We start from the raw sequence: 19,380 nt of genomic DNA on the forward strand, positions 1-19,380 counted from the left end.
TCTTCTGAACTTAAAGTCATCTTATTGCAGACAACATAAAATCTAAGAGACACAGATAATATTAGTGCTATTTTATACCTCTCAAACTATATCTCTAAATCTTCTATAGTAGGCAAAATGAGAATTTGTGCTCATTTTTATGGTGGAGAATATTATCATGTTTATACATACATTAAATTATTAGTCAAATAAAAATAATTGCTTTATTGGGCATTATCAAAGCTTATAAGTATGATTTAAGGTCTAGTTATATACGTCATGAGTTCCATAATGTTAACACAAAAATTATTAGTTTTAAATCGTTGTATTCCAATGATTCTATATTGGATTACTCTCTTTGAAACTTTTAATTTAAAGTTAACACAAAATAAAATGAGGATTTTTTAAAGTATATTTAAATTTTACAAAATTTGTGTTCTAGATTTGTTTATTCTTTCTGTTTTAAAATAAAAACACAAACACATATTTGGAACTTAATAGAAAGCTTCTTTCAGAAAACATCATATCGTATGGTATTGGTGAGCATGAAGAAACCATTGAAGTTGAATTTTTAAAAATGAGCATTTAAATTAAATAAAATAACTTTACCATAAAGGCCAAAGCTTCTTATTGTCACTTATTTTTCGAGTCGTTAAGTCATCTTGTTCGATTCAGTTTCCAAATTGAATTATCGGTAAAAATTAGGATACAGATATGAATGCTACGGTGTGTTGGTGTAGGTTTGTTTTTTTTTTTTTTTGGGAGGGTTTTCTTGAAGGATAACATGGTTCAATAAAACGATTCAAGAAAGAAAACGAAATGAAATACGTTGTAGTAGTAGAATCATAACAAGAAACAACACGCACTTGATTCAAGAACGAAAACGAATTTTTCTTAACGTTTTATTTTATTTTTTGTTTTGTTTTTTTTTTCATATTAGATTTGATTTTATACTTGTTCAAACAGGCTCAAACGCACTAGAAAATCTAAACTACCTGGTGGTGATGGTGAAGAAAAGTGTGGATATTTCAAACTGATGGCATAATGATTGATTACTCGATGGAGTGGTAAATGCGTTTTTGTTACTGTTCGTAAGAAATAAAGGAAATGGAAATTGGCTTCAAGATGTGGCTTTGGGGAAAAAAAGAAGAAAACTTCATGATAATGAGAAAACAATACAAAATGGTCCAACCTTGAAAACTATGGTCATGAAGATATGATAGTATGAACATACAAAAACAAAATTTTAAGGAAAATGCTTAACAACTTAAAAGGGATTGAAACTACTTGGCCTACTACTGAGCGAATTCAGAAGAAGGTATTGGGTGAAGCTTGATTTCATCTTGACAAATGGACAAATGGACGAATTGCCAAACGAAATGAAAAATTGGTCACACACAGATAGTACGACTTGTTGTGGTTGTTGCTTTGCTAGTTATTCTTCTGCTTCGCTTGTTCTTTCTAGAAACGAAAACAAAACATCCTAGAAAATGCCGTCATAAGGATGCTCCGTCGTAGATTGCTTAGTTGATTGGATGGTTGTTGGTTCATGAGGATGGTCTAATGGAGTAGGTCGATCGATAAGGTTGAAGTGGAATTGGTTGTTTGATTGGTTGGTGGATTGGATGGTGTAGGTTGATTAGTTAGTAGGTTGGTTGGTTTCAAAGGGCTGTAGAAGATGGTGATGGTGGCAGTGGTTCTGGGAAGGTTTGTGATTTTTCCTATGCTTGTGAAGATAGGTAGTAATGATGGTGATAATAGATATTTTTTTTTTATTGGTTGTTTTATGCTCTACATTACAAAGAACCAAACAAAATCAAGGGTAACAGACTAATGTCGAAAGAAATTACGATAATCCAAAAACAAAACCAACATTAGAAAAAAGAAGAATCGGTGCTAAAATAAATCAAAAATTATATAGTCGAAAATCAAAAAAGGGTAAACCATAAATAAAACCATAACAAGAATAAGCTCTGGGTTTTCGTCTATCAATTGTTAAGAAAATAGTTTTTCTTTGTTGTAACTGGTATTTTTTGTCTTTTTTGCAAATTTTTATTTTTATTGTCTACGCAAATTAGTGGGAAATAATGAAAAGAAACATAAATAACAATTACAATAATATAATATGGGAGAACGGTTCAACCAAAATACCAAGAAACAAAGAAAATTGCAACAACACAAAATTCAATTCGAAAATCTCTGGGATGTCGTAATACATGATAATGGAAACCGAGGATTATAGATAGTGGGTGATACTTTGGTAGTGGGTAAAAGTTGTGATATAATGTACGAGTTCGTTTTATATTACATATGTAAAAATGCTATAGAGTACTCTGGATTTGAGTTATATATACTTTATATATATATATATTTTTTTTTATTTTGAAACAAATGAATCATGTTAGTAATGATTTTGAAATGTATATTTTTTCTAGTTTTGTAGTAGTTTTATTTTTTAGATTGGTTTTTTTTTTTTTTTTTTGTTTTTGAAATTTTATTTTAAGTTTGTTTATGTTAGACTACCTCTTTCCGTGTTCTCTTTTAAGTTCGCCGCCATATTTATTGCCACTACCAACAAGTTCAATAATTTCCGGTATACTGCTGGCAAACATTGCCTAAAATATTTGATTTGATTTGGGATGGTATGTTCAATAAATTTTTAATTAAAAAAAATCATTTAAAATTTTTTTGTAAAAAATTGTTTTCATTAAAAATAGGTATATTATATAAGTAAATTTAACGTAATAGTTGTCGATCAGTACATTAAAAGAATTTAATGCAAACCAAATTTAATTAATTGCATATTCGTCGCAAAATGAAAAATTTTTTAGAAAAACAAACAATTGTTTTGCGGAAAATTATCAAAATTGAAAATTTTCACCAGTAAAACCCCTAAGTATTTATTTTAAGCTGATCGGTTGAAACCGATCTTTGTACATACAACACCATTTACAATAATTTTGCAGAAAAAAACAACATTTTCGTAAAGTCTTTGTCTTCCATATTCTCAATTGAGGCCACGTTCCATGTTGATCTGGCAATAACATTCCATATTTCGAAAGGTTACTTAGTATCACAGCACTATCTCAGACCAGAAAAACTGGGTTTGGATTGTTATTAGCCCTAATTTGGTCCTGTTTTCGGTATAGGTTTCGAATAAACTAACACTAGATTTAAATTGTAAAGCTTTGGTCGAAATTTTAGATATGATTTCTGGGGTGAAATTTTTTATTTAATTTTTTCTCTAGCCAGAGATGGTCTGTATATTGGTTTTTTAAGTTTCCGACTGTCAAAATGTGGTTAACGTCGGACACGTCCGATACTTGAATAAAACGATTAAAAAGTGGTAAACATCATAAACCTCAAAAATGCTTCGCCTATACAAACATATTCAAAAATTGAAATATGGTAAAATATGTTTCCGCTTCACCTTCCGGAGCATTTTGGCCACGTTAATATAATGCCGCCTGTATGTATTAGTGAGGGTGAATAATAGTTAAACAATTATTTTTATGTTCTTGCCAGGATTGGAACTCAAACGTTTTCTGTTATAGGAGCACGGAAATGTAAGTCATATACGTCGGAGTTTCCGACAGGCCATCTCTGCTCGCCACCAGCATGCAGGGAAAGTCCCCTATATATGCAGTACATTGCATTGACAATTGAGAAAGTTGAGTATTGGAGGGGGGAAGGAGGGAGTAGTGCCTCCTTCCCCCATTGATATACGTCTTAAATTTTTGACTTTCGTCGAAAATCGGAATTTTTTGAAAACTCTAACATCAGGATTAAGAAGTCGGATATACCCGGAACATACACCATGAAATTCACGGAAGAGCAGTTCAAGGCTACTCTCATTCCGACAATGTTCAAGAGAAGCAATAGAGTTGGATACCTACTATCCCCAATCAACACCAACGCTCTCCACTCCATCATCTGCAAATGAATAGACTGGATAAGAAAAAGGGAAGGGTAAAGGACAGAGCCTTGTGGCACACCAGCGGTCAATGTATGCTCATCGAAAGAGAACGGAATTACAACAACGCTTGTAGTGCGATGTCTGAGAAAGCTGTATATAAATCAAGCAAAGTTATTACCGACTTAAGAAGCGACTGACTGTGATATACCGTGTCAAACCCTATCAAATGCCTTGAAAATATCAAGAGCGTCTGCCTTACTTTGACCAAACTGGTGGATAGAGCGACTCCAACGTTCCGACAGAAATGCCATAAGGTCTCCCGTAGAGTGATTTCTGCGGAATCCGTACTGTCTATCGCTAAGTCGACCATTGGACTTACCCTTTTTGGTGGTTCGCCTTACCCTTTTTGGGGATGGACTGAACGTTCGCAACCTTCCTACACACCGGGAAAATTCCCGCACTGTAAGCAAGGTTGCGTAGTAGACGATCAACACTTAAATGGGCAAGTGTTGATATACCATCCGATCCCGGAAATTTATTAACGTCGAGATCCACAAGTATCCTTTTTACTCCACGTGTTCGAAAAAAATAAAATAAAATCTGAGGCATCGAACTAGATACACTTTCAATCAAAGGGAATGGTTGATTGCTAACCAGCAGAGAAGAATTTCCTGCAAACATTTTAGCCAATAGTTTAGCCTTATCCACCGGGTCAGTGAATAACTGGTCATCTCTAACAAGAGTTGGAATTGCTGATGGGCTATACTTTACTCTTTATCCGAATGACCAAAATCTTTTGCCTGCCTCGGAGAAGTAATGTCTTTTCGTGTCTAAGTACTTTGGCAAACGAAGCTATTGTCTGTTTGCGCATTGGAATTCTTATTCAGATGCCAATTCCTAAATGCATCATCTTTTAATCTGATAGCATCTCTGCATATCACGTTAAACGAAATTTAATCTTTTGATTTAACCGATAAATTCTAGTCTATTAATATTACCCCTTCCATCATTTCAGCAGCAGCGTTTAGGTTAGGTTAGGACATGCACCTAAGCCAGTAATCGGCTTGTTGTGCGCTCTAAAAACTATAAATTATAACTATATGCCAAGATTTTTTCAGCCTTTCTATGAACTGGATGTGTTGGCTACCAATTAAAATTCTTTCTTTACATTGAATGATTTGTGTAGCCGTCAAAAATCAGTAAACATTAAGATTTTTGCGAATTTATGTGGAGGTGGTTTAGCAAACTCAAGATAAGAACATCCTTTAAGTCCTTAAAGACACGTCGTGGTAGTTCACAATTAGGGCAACTATGGTAATCATCATGAATATTAGAATATTTTAAACGAGACAGCAGATCATTAATGTACAATGAAAATAGTAGACGGCCCAAGATCGAGCCTAGTTGCACAACTCTGTAGCGGACAAGATATTACTAAAGGGTGATTTTTTTGAGGTTAGGATTTTCATGCATTAGTATTTGACACATCACGTGGGATTTCAGACATGGTGTCAAAGAGAAAGATGCTCAGTATGCTTTGACATTTCATCATGAATAGACTTACTAACGAGCAACGCATACTGAGCATCTTTCTCTTTGACACCATGTCTGAAATCCCTCGTGATCTGTCAAATACTAATGCATGAAAATCCTAACCTCAAAAAAATCACCCTTTACTACTACCGACGTGACCGGTAGTTGGAAATCAGAGTTACTGCAGAGGTGGAAAAAATTAAAAAAAAAAAACTTCTCTACGAGCTACGAGCTCACTTAGCAAAATCGGTGCGGCAAGTGATAGCGTATGTAGGGTTTGTGCATAAAAGACACCGGTACTTAGGTGGAGACACAATACCAGGCATGAACCAACTTAGCGTAAGGATTTTGTAAGTAACACCGAATTCCTAACATAGGATGGGGGTATACTAATTTCGTCATTCTGTTTGTAACACCTCGAAATATGTGTCTAAGACCCCATAAAGTATAAATAAAGTATATATATTCTTGATCGTTGTGACATTTTAAGTCGAACTAGGCATGTTCGTCCGTCCGTCTGGCTGTCGAAAAACGCAAACTTTTGAAGGAGTAGAGCTAGCCGCTTGAAATTTTGCACAAATACTTCCTATTAGTGATATAGCTGCTATATAAACCGATCATGGATCTTGACTGCTTGAGCCTCTAGAGGGCGCAATTCTCGTCCGATTTGACTGAAATTTTGCACATAGTGTTTAGATATCACTTCCAACTACTGTGCGAAGTATGGTCCAATTCGCTATGCTATATAAATCGATCTTGGGTCTTGACTTCTTGAGCTTTTAGAAGGCGCAATTCCTATCCGATTTGGATGTAATTTTGCACGGGGTGTTTAGGTATCATTTCCAACATTTATGCGAAGTATGGTCCAAATCGGTCCATACCCTGATAAAGCTGCCATTTAAACCAATCTGGAATTTTGAGTTCTTGAGGCTGTCGAAAAACGCTAACTTTTGAAGGAGTAGAGCTAGCCGCTTAAAATTTTGCACAAATACTTCCTATTAGTGATATAGCTGCTATATAAACCGATCATGGGTCTTGACTTCTTCAGCCTTTAGAGAGCGCAATTCTCATCCCATTTGGCACCGATTTTGTACAACGGCTTCTCCCATGGCCTTCAATATACGTGTGCAATATGGTCCGAATCGATCTAAAGCTTGACACAGCTCCCATATAAACCGGATCTCCCCATATTGCTTCTTGAGCCCCGAATCGGACTATAACTTGACATAGCTCCTCCTACGTCCACATTCATTATTCTTTGTTTGCCTAAAAAGAGATACTGCTTAGCACGCTCTTACTTGTTTAGCATATAGAGCGCACAACAAGCAGATTACTGGCTTAGGGGTATTTCCATTGTGGCATGGAGCGGGTTTTCAACCCAACCTAACCTTATACATTGTATGTGACAAAAAATAATTTTTTGCTCAAAATTTTACCTTATTCAGTAGCATAGTTTCCTTCGAGAACTATACAATCGTTCCCACTTTGTAGAACGATATATCTTTTCCTTCAAAATAGTTCTAAGTTTAAGGCAGGAAACTGTCTGAGAGGACTAGTTCGACTAGCTATTCCTGATAGAACCGATTGGAACTACGATATCCCTGGTAACAGAAGTTACATAGGCTTCTATACGGATGGTTCCAAACTAAACGAACAGGCGGGCTTTGGGGTGTACTATAAAGATGTGTATCAAGCAGAGATCGTTGCAATTAAGAAAGTGGTGGAATGGCTAAGTGGTGGAATGGCTAAGATATGATGTCATTACAACGATTGGCATAAATATCTTCTCCGACAGCCACGTAGCCATTAATCGCTGGAGAACCTATTTCTGAACACAAAAGCCTCCCTCGACTGTCGCCGATCTCTCAACGAGATGGCTGAAGAGTTCAAAATTCACCTGTTCTGGGTGCTGGGCCACACAAATATCCCAGGGAGCTGTAAAGTGGATGAGCTTGCGAGATTAGGAACTACCTTACACACTCCAGGGACACTGGAATCTGTGGGTATGCCTCTAGCGATGAATGATAGATGGTCGCAAAGAGGGGGCTGTGAGCATTCAAAAACTATGTGGCCTTATCTAGACTTGAAGAGGTCTACTGCTTTGCTGTCATTGGCTAGAACAGACGTCTCAGTCATTGTGTCCGTCATGACAGATGACTGTCTAATCGGAAAACATGCTGACAGACTGAAGGTTGCCATCTTTGGAATCTTTGGATTTCTTAGTTTATAATGTATAAAGTTATACAACTATATTTCTATCTTAGTTAGTAGTTAATACCATTATGATAGACTTGGAGTTTGTAGCGCGATTTATATATTATTCTAGAGACTTTTTAGCACATATATGCCATAGTCCCATATTTACCCAAAATAAATGATTGTTAGGAAACATTCGACCAAGTTATCATGGTATTTATCGGTATCTGATAATCACTTCTTCCAAAGAGGAATGGACAACAAACGGACAATAGGTGTGTAAACTTTAACTGCAAAATTCTTCACCATCAACTTATTATAAATGGTATTGGATTTAAGGAAAAGAAACTTATAACATATTTTGATAGTATATTGTATATTATATTATAGGGATTAAAAATATACCGTAACATAAAAGCTCGCGTAATTGTTGAGCAATTTTTCTATTATTTGTTTTTCGTTTCGTTACAAATGGAATGGAAACGTTTTCCCACAAAACATTCCCATTTTTCGGGGGATAGTTTAAGAGTTTCTTTTAATAGCATTAGTTTGTTTAAAGACCAACAAAACAAAAACAATATATCTTTTTTTTTCTTAAGCTGTTAAACACATATATGCAGCCGCCAGCATTTCATGCAAATAAAAAACAATCAAATTAAAAATGAACAACTTTTCCTCGTGACAAATGAAAATGAGAAACCCGGGGAAAACGCAAGAACTATTGTACATCAATGAAAAACTAGGAAAAATTAAAGGTAAATTCTAATACAAAATGCTGGACTTGGTGGGCGAAGACGCAGTAGGTTTTCGATAACTCAAAAAATAAAAAAGTGACCTAAAAGGAAATCATGCAGGAAAATCAAAAACCATTAACGAAGTCTTCCTGGTGGTAATGTTTCGAGGAGCTTATATTCAGTGGATGATTTATGAATGCCTTTTTAAAACGAATTTTTAAGGGGCTCTAAGGTTTCATCACTCAAATAACAATACCCGGTGTTAAATTTTGGCAAACAAAATCCAAAAAAGAAAAAATTCGCTATATTTTATGGGATGGTATGAACATTTGGTGTTACTAAATTAAAATGGAATAAATTCAGAAATAATAACAGTTATAGTAAATAGAGAAATAGTGAAGAAAAAGGGTGGGTGCAGTAAGGAACACAATTTTGTATATGGCATTAATAGAGAATAGAAGTAGTAGAAAATAGTGGTGGGGTAAAAAAAAACAATTCGAAATACTCGTCTAATATGGCACATGACAGTTGGATGAGAAGTCATGTCTAAAAGAAGGAGACTTCACGTTCTATTGTAAACGCCTGCTGTTGAGGTGTGTTGGAAAAACAACTTTGAGATTTTTCTTGGTTTGTTTTCAATGTATTAACATCAGAGAAAGAAAAATATTTTATCAACTACTATGTAATCAGCCAACTAAACTCTAAAAAATATTTATTATGTATATTTTATATATAAATTGTAAAAATAAATTAATTTATTTTAAATATACTTCTACGTTCATTCATACAACCGAGGAAAAAACGTTTGCACAATTCGGTGCGTTAACCAATGAAAACCTAATCAAACGAACAGCATTTAATGTAACTAATTATTGAATGTTATTGTTATTATTATTATTATAATGGTTAAGTAGAAAAACGAGGTCTAAATTTTGTGATAAATTTAAATAGAGTTATGAATATATAAAAGAGGATTGAAGAGGAGGTATCCTATAATTGTTCTAGAAATCGATTTCCTTATTCGCTTCTGGTTGCTTTTTTATTCATCGACTTAACATACTAACAAAGGAAACGTTTTATAATTGGCGACGGCAGCAGCAGCTTATAGACAAAGACCCTATCTATACGCTTTAATCTCAAAAATGCCCTTTTTTCTCTTCCTGCTCTAAACCTATTTTAATACATTATTGTTCTTTATACCTTTCATTAAAAATATATACGAATAGTAGTTATTGTCATCATATATATATATAAATAGAGAGTTTGTTGTAAATGTATAAGTAAATGATCAACTTACCAAACCCACGAGCAGGAAGAACACAAGGAATGTTCTTCCCAAAACAGTCTCACAGTATACATCACCATACCCTACTGTTGACATGGTAACAATTAGAAAATAGACACAGGTCCAATAGGATAAACGGTGTGCATTATCAAAATCCAGCGGATCGCCAGAGTTTTCCAGCTAAATTTTAAGTAAACGCAAGAATTGTTCAGTATCAGAAAAATTGCCAAAACCCCTTGGGTATGAAAGCAAGCTATTGTTTTTTTTTTTTTTTTTCTTGTATTCAGATTCTCATTTGGAAATTACCAATAATGAAAATTTTCCTTATATCATAATCGTAATGCCATTAGTGGAAAGTTTTCATTACAATCGCAGTTTGAATACACATTAACACTGAGGCATGCTTTCAAACCTTTTTCTACACTATTGGATTTTTAGTTAGTATTTACTTAAAGAGAAAAATTTAGGACATTTTCTTGAAAGAAAGATTTAATTACTCTGGCTTTGGCAAAGCATAAATAAAAATGTCCTACTTTTAATAATGGAGATTTTTTTTTGTTTTGGTAGAAATACATATCACAAGTGTGAAGGCAGAAGAAACAAATGGTAACACTTTCATACAAAATAACTTAAAGCATCGTTACATATATCGAGTCTATGATTAACAAATTGAAACACTATTTCAAGTTGTTCCATGTATGTATGTAAAGTTTCCACTATTGATTATTATAATGAAAAGAATCAATACCTTTTGATGAATGTGTCATTTGACTTAAATGCAAGTTAAGAGTTTAAGCCCAATAAAAGTCAAGGTCGAAAGCGGCGAAGCCATCAAAATATGCAAAATGCAAAATTTGCCCATGAACATTCCATTAAGGAACAGGGTAAACTTCTCACATATCAGTGAGTGCAGTCCGTTTCAAGTTTAAACTCAATGATAAGGGGCCTCCTCCTTTTTATAACCGAGTCAGAAGGGCGTGCCGCAGTGCATCACCTCTTTGGAGAGAAGTTTTACATGGCATAGTACCTCACAAATGTTGCCAGCATTAGGAGGGGAAAACCACAGCTGAAAATTTTTTCAGATGGTCTCGCCAGGAACCCAGACGTTCAGCGTCATAGGCAGACATGCTAACCTCTGCGCTACGGTGGATCTGATTTGAAAGAGATGTGCAATATAACTGTATATATAAAAATCAATTTGTGTTTGTTTGTTTGTAGGTTTGTTCCATACAGACTCAACAAACGGCTGAACCCAATACCTTGAAATTTTCACAGATTGTGTAGGTTGGTCTGAAAGGAAACATAGGCTATATAATTTTTTGATATCGGAAGGGGGGCGGACCCTCCCCCTTACCCCAAAAGTACTACCCACAAATAAAAGTGGACCGATCGGGACAATATGGGATTCATATGAAAGGTATTCAAGAGTAGAGTACGAATTTCCTAATAAAAGTTGGGTCCAAAGACCTGGGGGCGAGATCGGTGAACATTTTTTTTTACATTCGGGTCCGATCAATTGTCTGACTAGATCTTGCAATTAACGCCCTTAGACTATTTCTTGTGGGGCTTTGTTAAAGCTCATGTCTATACAGACAAGTCCGCTGCAATTAACGCATTGGAAGTCGACATTGAAGCATTTAATCGTAAGATACCGGCCGAAATGTTGGAAAGAGTATGCCAAAATTGGACCAATGGTCGGAGGCGCAGTCACAATTACATTTTAAGTTATATTACGACTTCCAAGTTTCATGCTTAGTATGATATGAGGTTACGTAGGTATAAACCCATGAGCACCTCAAGGGTGCAATTATAACACTAGAGCTTCTATCTTTCCCTTATTGATAAAACTTCTTAAGCACCTAGGGTAACGAACTCTTATCCCGCTCTAAAATAATTATACTTTTTTAGTCTATACTAGGAGTAGAGACAAAATTACTTGAGTTTTTATTTATTACACACACATAAGTTATTGAAATTTTTACATATGTTATTACCAAAAACATAATTTATGTCGTTTTTATACCCTACACCACCACTGTGGTACAGGGTATTATAACTTTGTGCATTTGTTTGCAACGCTAAGAAGGAGAAGGGCTATACCCATTGATTAGTATACCAATCGGCTTAGAATAACTTCCTGATTCGATTTAGCTATGTCCGTCGGTCTGTCCATGTAATCGTGTGATCAAGTCACAGGTCGCAAGTCTCTTTTTTGGCCCCAGGACGAATGCTATTGATTTTGAAGAAAATCGGTTTAGATTTAGATATAGCTCCCATATATTGGGTTGCCCAAAAAGTAATTGCGGATTTTTTAAAAGAAAGTAAATGCATTTTTAATAAAACTTAGAATGAACTTTAATCAAATATACTTTTTTACACTTTTTTTCTAAAGCTAGCTAAAAGTAACAGCTGATAACTGACAGAAGAAGGAAAGTGATTACAGAGTCACAAGTTGTGAAAAAATTTGTCAACGCCGACTATACGAAAAATCCGCAATTACTTTTTGGGCAACCCAATATATCTTTCATCCAATATGGCCTTTTAAGGCTGTAGAAGCACAATCTTTACAGAATTTGGCATGAGATCCTTTATTTGACGTCTTCATATGTGTGCAAAATTTCATCAAAATCGGCTCAGATTTAGATATAGCTCCCACATATATCTTTTGACCGATATGGAGTTTTAAAGTTGTAGAAGCCACAATTTTGGTCCGATCTTAACAAAATTTGGCATGAGGTGCTTTATTTGGCGTCTTCATATGTCATATGCAAAATTTCATCAAAATCGGTTCAGATTTAGATATAGCTCCCACATATATCTTTTGACCGATATGGAGTTTTATGGCTGTAGCAGCCACAATTTTGGTCCAATCATTACAAAATTTGGCACGGGATGTTCTATTTAACGTCCTTGAATGTGTGCAAAATTTCGTTAAAATCGGTTAAGATTTAGATAAAGCTATCATATATAACTTTCATCCGATATGGAATTTTATGGCTATAGCAGCCACAATTTTGGTCAGTTCTTACCAAATTTTGCACGACGTGCTTTCTTTAAAGTCTGAATACGACTGCAAAATTTCATAAAAATCGGTTCAGATTTAGTTATAGCACCCATATATATTTTTATCCTATATGGAGTTTAAAAGCTATACTAGCCACAATTTTAATCCGATCTTTAGAAAATTTAGCATAGGGTGCTCTATTTGACGTCTTTATATGTGTGTAAAATTTCATCGAAATCGGTTCAGATTTAGATATAACTCTCATATATATCTTTCATCCGATTTGACTTTTAAGGCTGTAGAAGCAACTATTTTAGTCCGATCTTAACAAGATGTAGTACGAGGTGTTTTATTTGACGTCTTAATACGAGTGCAAAATTTCATAAAATTCGGTTTAGATTTAGATATAGGTCTCCTATATATCTTTCTTCCGAAATAGACTTTAGCCTGTAGAAACCACAAGTTTCGTCCGATTTAGCATGAGACGTTTTATTTCACGTTGCAATACGTGCGCAAAATTTCACTTAAATCGGTCGTGATTTAGATATAGCTCCAATTTGTATATTTCATCCGATATGGATTTTTAATGCAATAAAAGCCACAATTTTGGCCACATCTCTACAATATGGGGCATGAGGTGTTCTATTTGACGTCCCAGTATGTGTAATCAAAATTGGCACAGGTTTCGATATAACTCCCATATAATCTTTTATCCGATATGGCCATTTTAAGGATGTGGAAATCCAAATTTGTTGTTCTATTGTAGGAAAATCTTACTATTCTATTTGATATTTCAATAGGCATCCAAATTAAAGTCTGATTAGATTTCGAGATAAGTTCTATATATAAAAAGTACTACGTACACCAGGTGGTGTAGGATATTATATAGTCGGCTCCGCCCGACTTTTGCCTTTACTTACTGGTTTCCCTTTTACATTTTTTCCCAAGTAGATACTTCCCGAGTATTTGAGGTAATCATAGCTAGTCAATTAAAATAAAATGTTTTCCTTTCTTATCGTTCGTGGATAATTTGTGTTGCCCGTTTGTTAAATCACCAATAATCGACTTGAGGTTAATTAGATGGTCATTATTGTATTAAAAGTGTAATAATGTAATAAAAGTACACAATTCGAATATATATAAATGGAAGTATTCGAAACTAGAAAAAAAATGCCATGTAGCATAAACCACTTCAAAAATTTTCGATACTATTGCATGTGTTACCATTTGAATCCTGCTACCATTGTAAATGTGAAATGTATTAAAATATCAAACAAGAATACATACTTTAACCAAAGTTTTAAATAAGTAGTAAATACATACATATGAATAAAACGTTTTATACATACCAGATGTATTATACCAGCTGCTGTTAACCATACGGATATAAATATGGATACCAATTGGGCCAAGCGTATTGAACTTGATGTTTTTAAAACATTTAAATATTGCAATATATCCGGTACAGTCATAAGACGCAATGCTCGAAGAAATCGAAGACCTGCATGTGGTGTTCAGTATATTTTTGTTTTTTTTTCGTATATTTTTGTTTAAGTGTGGCAGTGTGTTTGTTTTTGTAATTGTAGACGTATGTTTTTTTGTGAAAGCATTATCATTACAATCATGCATTTCGATCAAGCAGACAAATCGTAAATCGTATTTTTTCATTTCATCGTTTGTAGGGGGGGTAAATCATAAAGAAAAGAAAAAACAAAACAAAACAGAAGAAAATTAAAGAAAATTTGTGTTAATAATTTCCAACATCAGAGACAGACAGCAAGAGTGACAGAAATTTAAGTATGGTTCTTCATTTGATTGTTTTTATTCATTGATTGATTGATTGATTGATTTTTTAATTGATACAAGACAACAAACACACACAGAATTTTGAAATCTTACCGATCCATGTTCGATCTAAATATATTGATACAAAGGACGGGGGTATTGTAAAATAATCTACAAAACTGTACATTTCTAACATAAACCAAAGTTTATCGGACGCCGCTATGAACTGAAATGTAAAAAAAAAAACAAGAATAAAAAAGAGAAACAAATGCCATAAATTAAAAATAATAAAAAAAATTTATTGTATTTTTTTTTTTTCAATATATCATGTTGTTGAAGTTCATCTGATCTTCATTTTATAGTTGTTGTCCATCTTCTGTTAGATTTCCAAAAACACTTCGAATCATTCAAACAAAAATATATATTTACAAAAATAAGCATAATTTTGAGAAAAAAAACCTTTATTTTTTTGTTTTTCTTTTGGCCTTTGAGATTTTTTGCAGATGCTCTGAAGTCAAGGCATCGGTTTAAATGTCGCCAAATGTAAAAGTAACATTTAAATTTGGAAAAACTCGAAAGAAATCAATCAAAGACAATTGAATTACATTGCATAGCATATTGATATGCAATGTTAACCCTGTCAGCCCCAATGTGGCCGGTTGTCAATATCATTTTTTTTTGTTGCCCACTGTAAGCGTTAAATTGGTTCTGTATTAAAACCTAGTGCTTACTATTCTTTTATGTGCCTATAAGTTTTAAAATTTGAATTTGAGTCTTTAAATTTTAAGATCATTGAGCAAAGTTATTTTATCGGGAAACGGGAGAGTTTTTCTTCGAAGCTGATTTTATGTTTTAACAAAAGTTAAAACGACAAGTGCATATTAAAGTTGGTTCATGACAAATCCACCAAACAGTCTAAAATGTTTTTTTTTTAATAATTTATTTTTAAGTATTTATTTTTAGAAACACCAAGCAGAACATGGAATTGAAACCCAATTAAGCTTAACGAACAGGGTTCGGTTGAAAAGAGGTTGCAGATATTAATCCGCCCCATGCCACTATGGACATACACCTAAGCCAGCAATCGGCTTGTTGAGCACTCTAAAAACTATAAAGTAACCTCTATAAAGAAAATTTTAAGTTAGGAATTCCGTGCTACTTACAAAATTCATAATTGTTTTCAATATCACTCCCCTAAGTTGGTTCATATCTGATATTGTGTCTCCACCTTAGTACCGGTATCTGTTGGACGCGAAAGCCGGGCGATGACAAAGGAAATGCTCCAACGTTTCATCACCTACACATGATATCACTTGCCGCACTGATTTTACATAAGTGAGCTCGTAGTCCTATGTGTCCCGTTATGATACCAATAGCTATACTAACCTCCTTCTTGCTTCCTTGCAGTAATAGCCTCGTCTTCTCACGATCTGGATTCCCCCGTAGGATTTTCGCCGTCCTACCGACCTTTTCGCTGTTCTACAATGTTACATGCGCATTCGTCGCCCACTCCCTTAAATCGGACAGCGTCGACCCGAAAGGCTTCGGGTTAACCAAGTTTATTGACGGTAGTCCTCTGGCCTTCGCCGCCAAATCGTCTGCCCTTTCATTTCCTCTTACTCCGTTATGACTCGGCACCCAAACGATGCCGATTTTGCCATTCTCAGGAAGGCATTAATCTCCCTCTTACACTGCAAGACTATGCGTGACCTTACCGTCCTGGTTGTTATTGCCCTTATGGCAATTTTACTGTCGGTAAAGATGTACCATAGAAATTACATCCTCTTCTTTGGATAAAAACTTTCTAGCAATGCCATTAGTTAAATAAAATGCGTTCGCTTCTTCCATTTTTATATATTTCTTTTAAATATTTTGCCGCTTTTTCGAAACATTCAAAGAATTTTGTCTTCTTTTTATTTTGTTCAATCAAAATTTGCTAGAATGGTTGCTACGTACAGTTACCCTCAATATTGGCCTTCACGAATACCCTTAATATTCAGTGAACAGCGTTATTTTGGTGTAGGTGCCTATGAAATCATAGCAGCTGAAAGTGCGATATTCTACTACGTGACTTGGCACGTTGTAGGAAATGCAACATAACTCCAGTCTGTAGGCAACATCATTACAAACGAAGACTACATCCGGTGGTGGGGATCATTTTTCTTGAGTAAACGTACACAAAATTTCGATTTCAGTGCGTTATGTCGGAAAAATGCTACACTTTTTGCACAATCGGAATTACCATAACTCAATTCTCTACCCGATGGATGATGTATAATATCAACTTAAATACAAAACTCCGAATTCAGTAACAACTTCCAAGTGAAAGTTCTTTTAAATCCATTGAAGGTAGACACTGGGTATCTCCTACATTGGCAGGGGACGGTATAGCGGATGTGCAAGCGACCAATGCTCTAGTTACGGTATCAAATTCAGGCTTAAAATTAAATCGCCAATTGTGAGAGGACACAGCCTAAAAAAATTTGCTCCCAGAATTTTCATTTATTTTTATATTCCTTAAACATATTCTTCGTGTTATGCACTTAGCATCTCTATAGCATTGCTACAATCTTTTAACATCCCAATAGCATACGGTTTTAGATTTCGAAAAGATCTTTCGAAGGATCTATAACCCTATTAGGTCTATGGTTGCAATTACTAATATATATTTTGCGACTTATTCTCACCGACACCACTTCAAGCTCAAATCAAAATACCTCAAGGCAAAATTTTAAATTTTAATTGACATAACTAACAGAAAAATGTGAAAACAAAAATATGTACAAAAAGCAAACCAATTTAGCAAACCAATTAAGCAACTTACTCGTATAAAAAAGTAAACCATGAAAAATATATTGAATGCAAGATCGATTTGTTGAGTAATGTTAGTACTCCATGGCTGACATCTTTCGACTTCTTCGTTAGATGCATCAACAAAGTATATAATGAGAGACGCAATACTAAGTATAAATACAAGTACGACCTGTAAGTAAAAAAGAGAAGAAGATAACATTTTCTATTTAATATCAATGTTTGATAAAAATAAAATAATTGGGTTTATATTACTTATTTAAATAAAACAATAACAACAAGTAAAAAGGCATTAAGTTCGGCCGGGACGAACTTTGGATACCCACCACCTCGGGTATATATGAAAATCCCCTTTCGTCACAATCCGGCGAAAATTGGATAACTGCACGGATATTGAATTGTCTAAAAAATATAAGTCACTGTTGAATTTTTTATTTCAAATTTCAACAAAATCTGGTAATAAATAAGCTTCATATATCTAAATACAGTCCGATCTTTACCATATTTGGGTCGGATAGCGGGTGGCTTAAAACTATTTACTGTTTACCCTTTATCGGGATATAGGTCTGTATGGCAACTATATCTAAATACAGTCCAATCCAAACTATATTTGAGACGTATGTCGGGAGCACTAAGACTACCAACGCTTTCAAATTTCAACGAAATCGGGTAATAAATAAAGTTTTTACGGGCTTCAAACCTTTTATCGGCAGATTGGTCTATATGACACCTATATCTAAACATAGTCCGTTCTGAACCACATTTGGATCCTATGTTAGGAGGTCTAAAACTACTCAATGTTTCAAATTTTAGCGAAATCGGTTAAAAAGTAAAGCTTTTATAGGCTTTAGGCCCTTTATCGGGAGATCGGTCTATATGGTAACTGTACCTAAATAAAGTCCGATTTAATCCATATTGAGATCAGATATCAGGAGGCTTAGGATAACCCTTTGTTTGAAATTTCAGCGAAATTGGGTAAAAAATAAATCATTTATGGGTTCAGACCCTTTAACGGCAGATCGGTCTATATGGTAGCTATATCTAAATATAGTTCGATCTGAACCATATTTGGGTCAGTTGTCGGGAGGCTTAAAACTATTCACTGTTTCAAATTCGGAAGAAAAATAAAGTTTTTATCGAAAAATCGGCGTATATAGCAGCTGTATCTAAATATGGTCCGATTTGGCCCGCTCAAGAAATTAACCAGGGTGCATCAAAGACGTATCTATGCCAAATTTCAGCTCAATATCTCAATTTTTGAATGCTCTAGAGTGATTACAACAGACGGACGGACATACTAGCAGACACACGGAGATCTTAGAATTTTACGACGATCCGAAATATTTATACATTGTAGGATCGGAAATTGATATTTCGATGTGTTGCCAGCGGAATGACTAAATAAATATACCCCCTATCCTACGGTGGTGGGTATAATAACCTAATAAATATTTTGTAGTTTCCTATACAACCTGTGGACGAGTGCACGGTAACCACAGATCCTTAAGCTAAGTTCTGGTATATTTGAACACTCGTTCGTTTACATAGTGGCGGTATTCTTCCGCTATACCATTATTAAGTTTTTCTCTTTTATTCAGAATTGAATGAGTATGATGAGGAAATAATCTTGCTCGTTTGGTCTACTTAATAATAATACTTTATAAGATATAAGATGTAGTATATGTATATAAGATGTAGCATATGGGCCTCGGCGTTGTTATTCTTTTTATTACCACCTCCATAGTATGGGGTGTATACTAATCTTGCCATTCCGTTTGTAACATCATTAAATAATAATCTGATCCATAATCGTCTTGATATGCTGAGTCGACCTAGAATGTCCTTCCGACAGTGGTCAACCTTGTAAAGCTAGATGCTTGACATTTTACACATATACTTCTTATTGATGTAAGTCTTGTGGGGCATATTATAAAGGAAGAGATTTTATTAGTAACATCAATTTTGATTAGTGATTCGCAATATGCATTTCGGTAAGGATTACGCATTTGCTTCTATCTTTAACTGATCTTATTCGAAGTGGTATGAATAATGCTAAACCAAGTGTACTAGTCTCGCTTGATTTGTTGAAGGCATTCAACTCTATTGATTTTGGTAGGTTGATAAATAAGCTTAGGGA

At 34.6% G+C, this 19,380-nt stretch overlaps 1 protein-coding gene across 39 annotated transcripts in view; it reads right to left on the reverse strand.

Moving 5' to 3' along the window:
• Window positions 1-19,380, reverse strand: part of LOC106083984 (calcium-activated potassium channel slowpoke) — a 223,715-nt gene that overhangs the window by 127,658 nt on the left and 76,677 nt on the right. For 29 of the 39 annotated variants that reach the window (XM_013247445.2, XM_013247379.2, XM_013247351.2 and 26 more), the window contains 5 exons: window positions 17,257-17,415; window positions 14,547-14,658; window positions 13,997-14,148; window positions 9,656-9,823; window positions 2,503-2,594 (listed from right to left, as the gene is read on the reverse strand). In XM_013247445.2, coding sequence (XP_013102899.1) covers window positions 2,503-2,594; window positions 9,656-9,823; window positions 13,997-14,148; window positions 14,547-14,658; window positions 17,257-17,415 — 683 coding nt within the window. The remainder of the gene's footprint in view (window positions 1-2,502; window positions 2,595-9,655; window positions 9,824-13,996; window positions 14,149-14,546; window positions 14,659-17,256; window positions 17,416-19,380) is intronic. The other 10 variants (XM_013247410.2, XM_013247401.2, XM_059362223.1 and 7 more) reach the window with 1 other exon arrangement.

This window comes from Stomoxys calcitrans, chromosome 2, assembly GCF_963082655.1.
Source record: "Stomoxys calcitrans chromosome 2, idStoCalc2.1, whole genome shotgun sequence".
NCBI lineage: Eukaryota > Metazoa > Arthropoda > Insecta > Diptera > Muscidae > Stomoxys > Stomoxys calcitrans.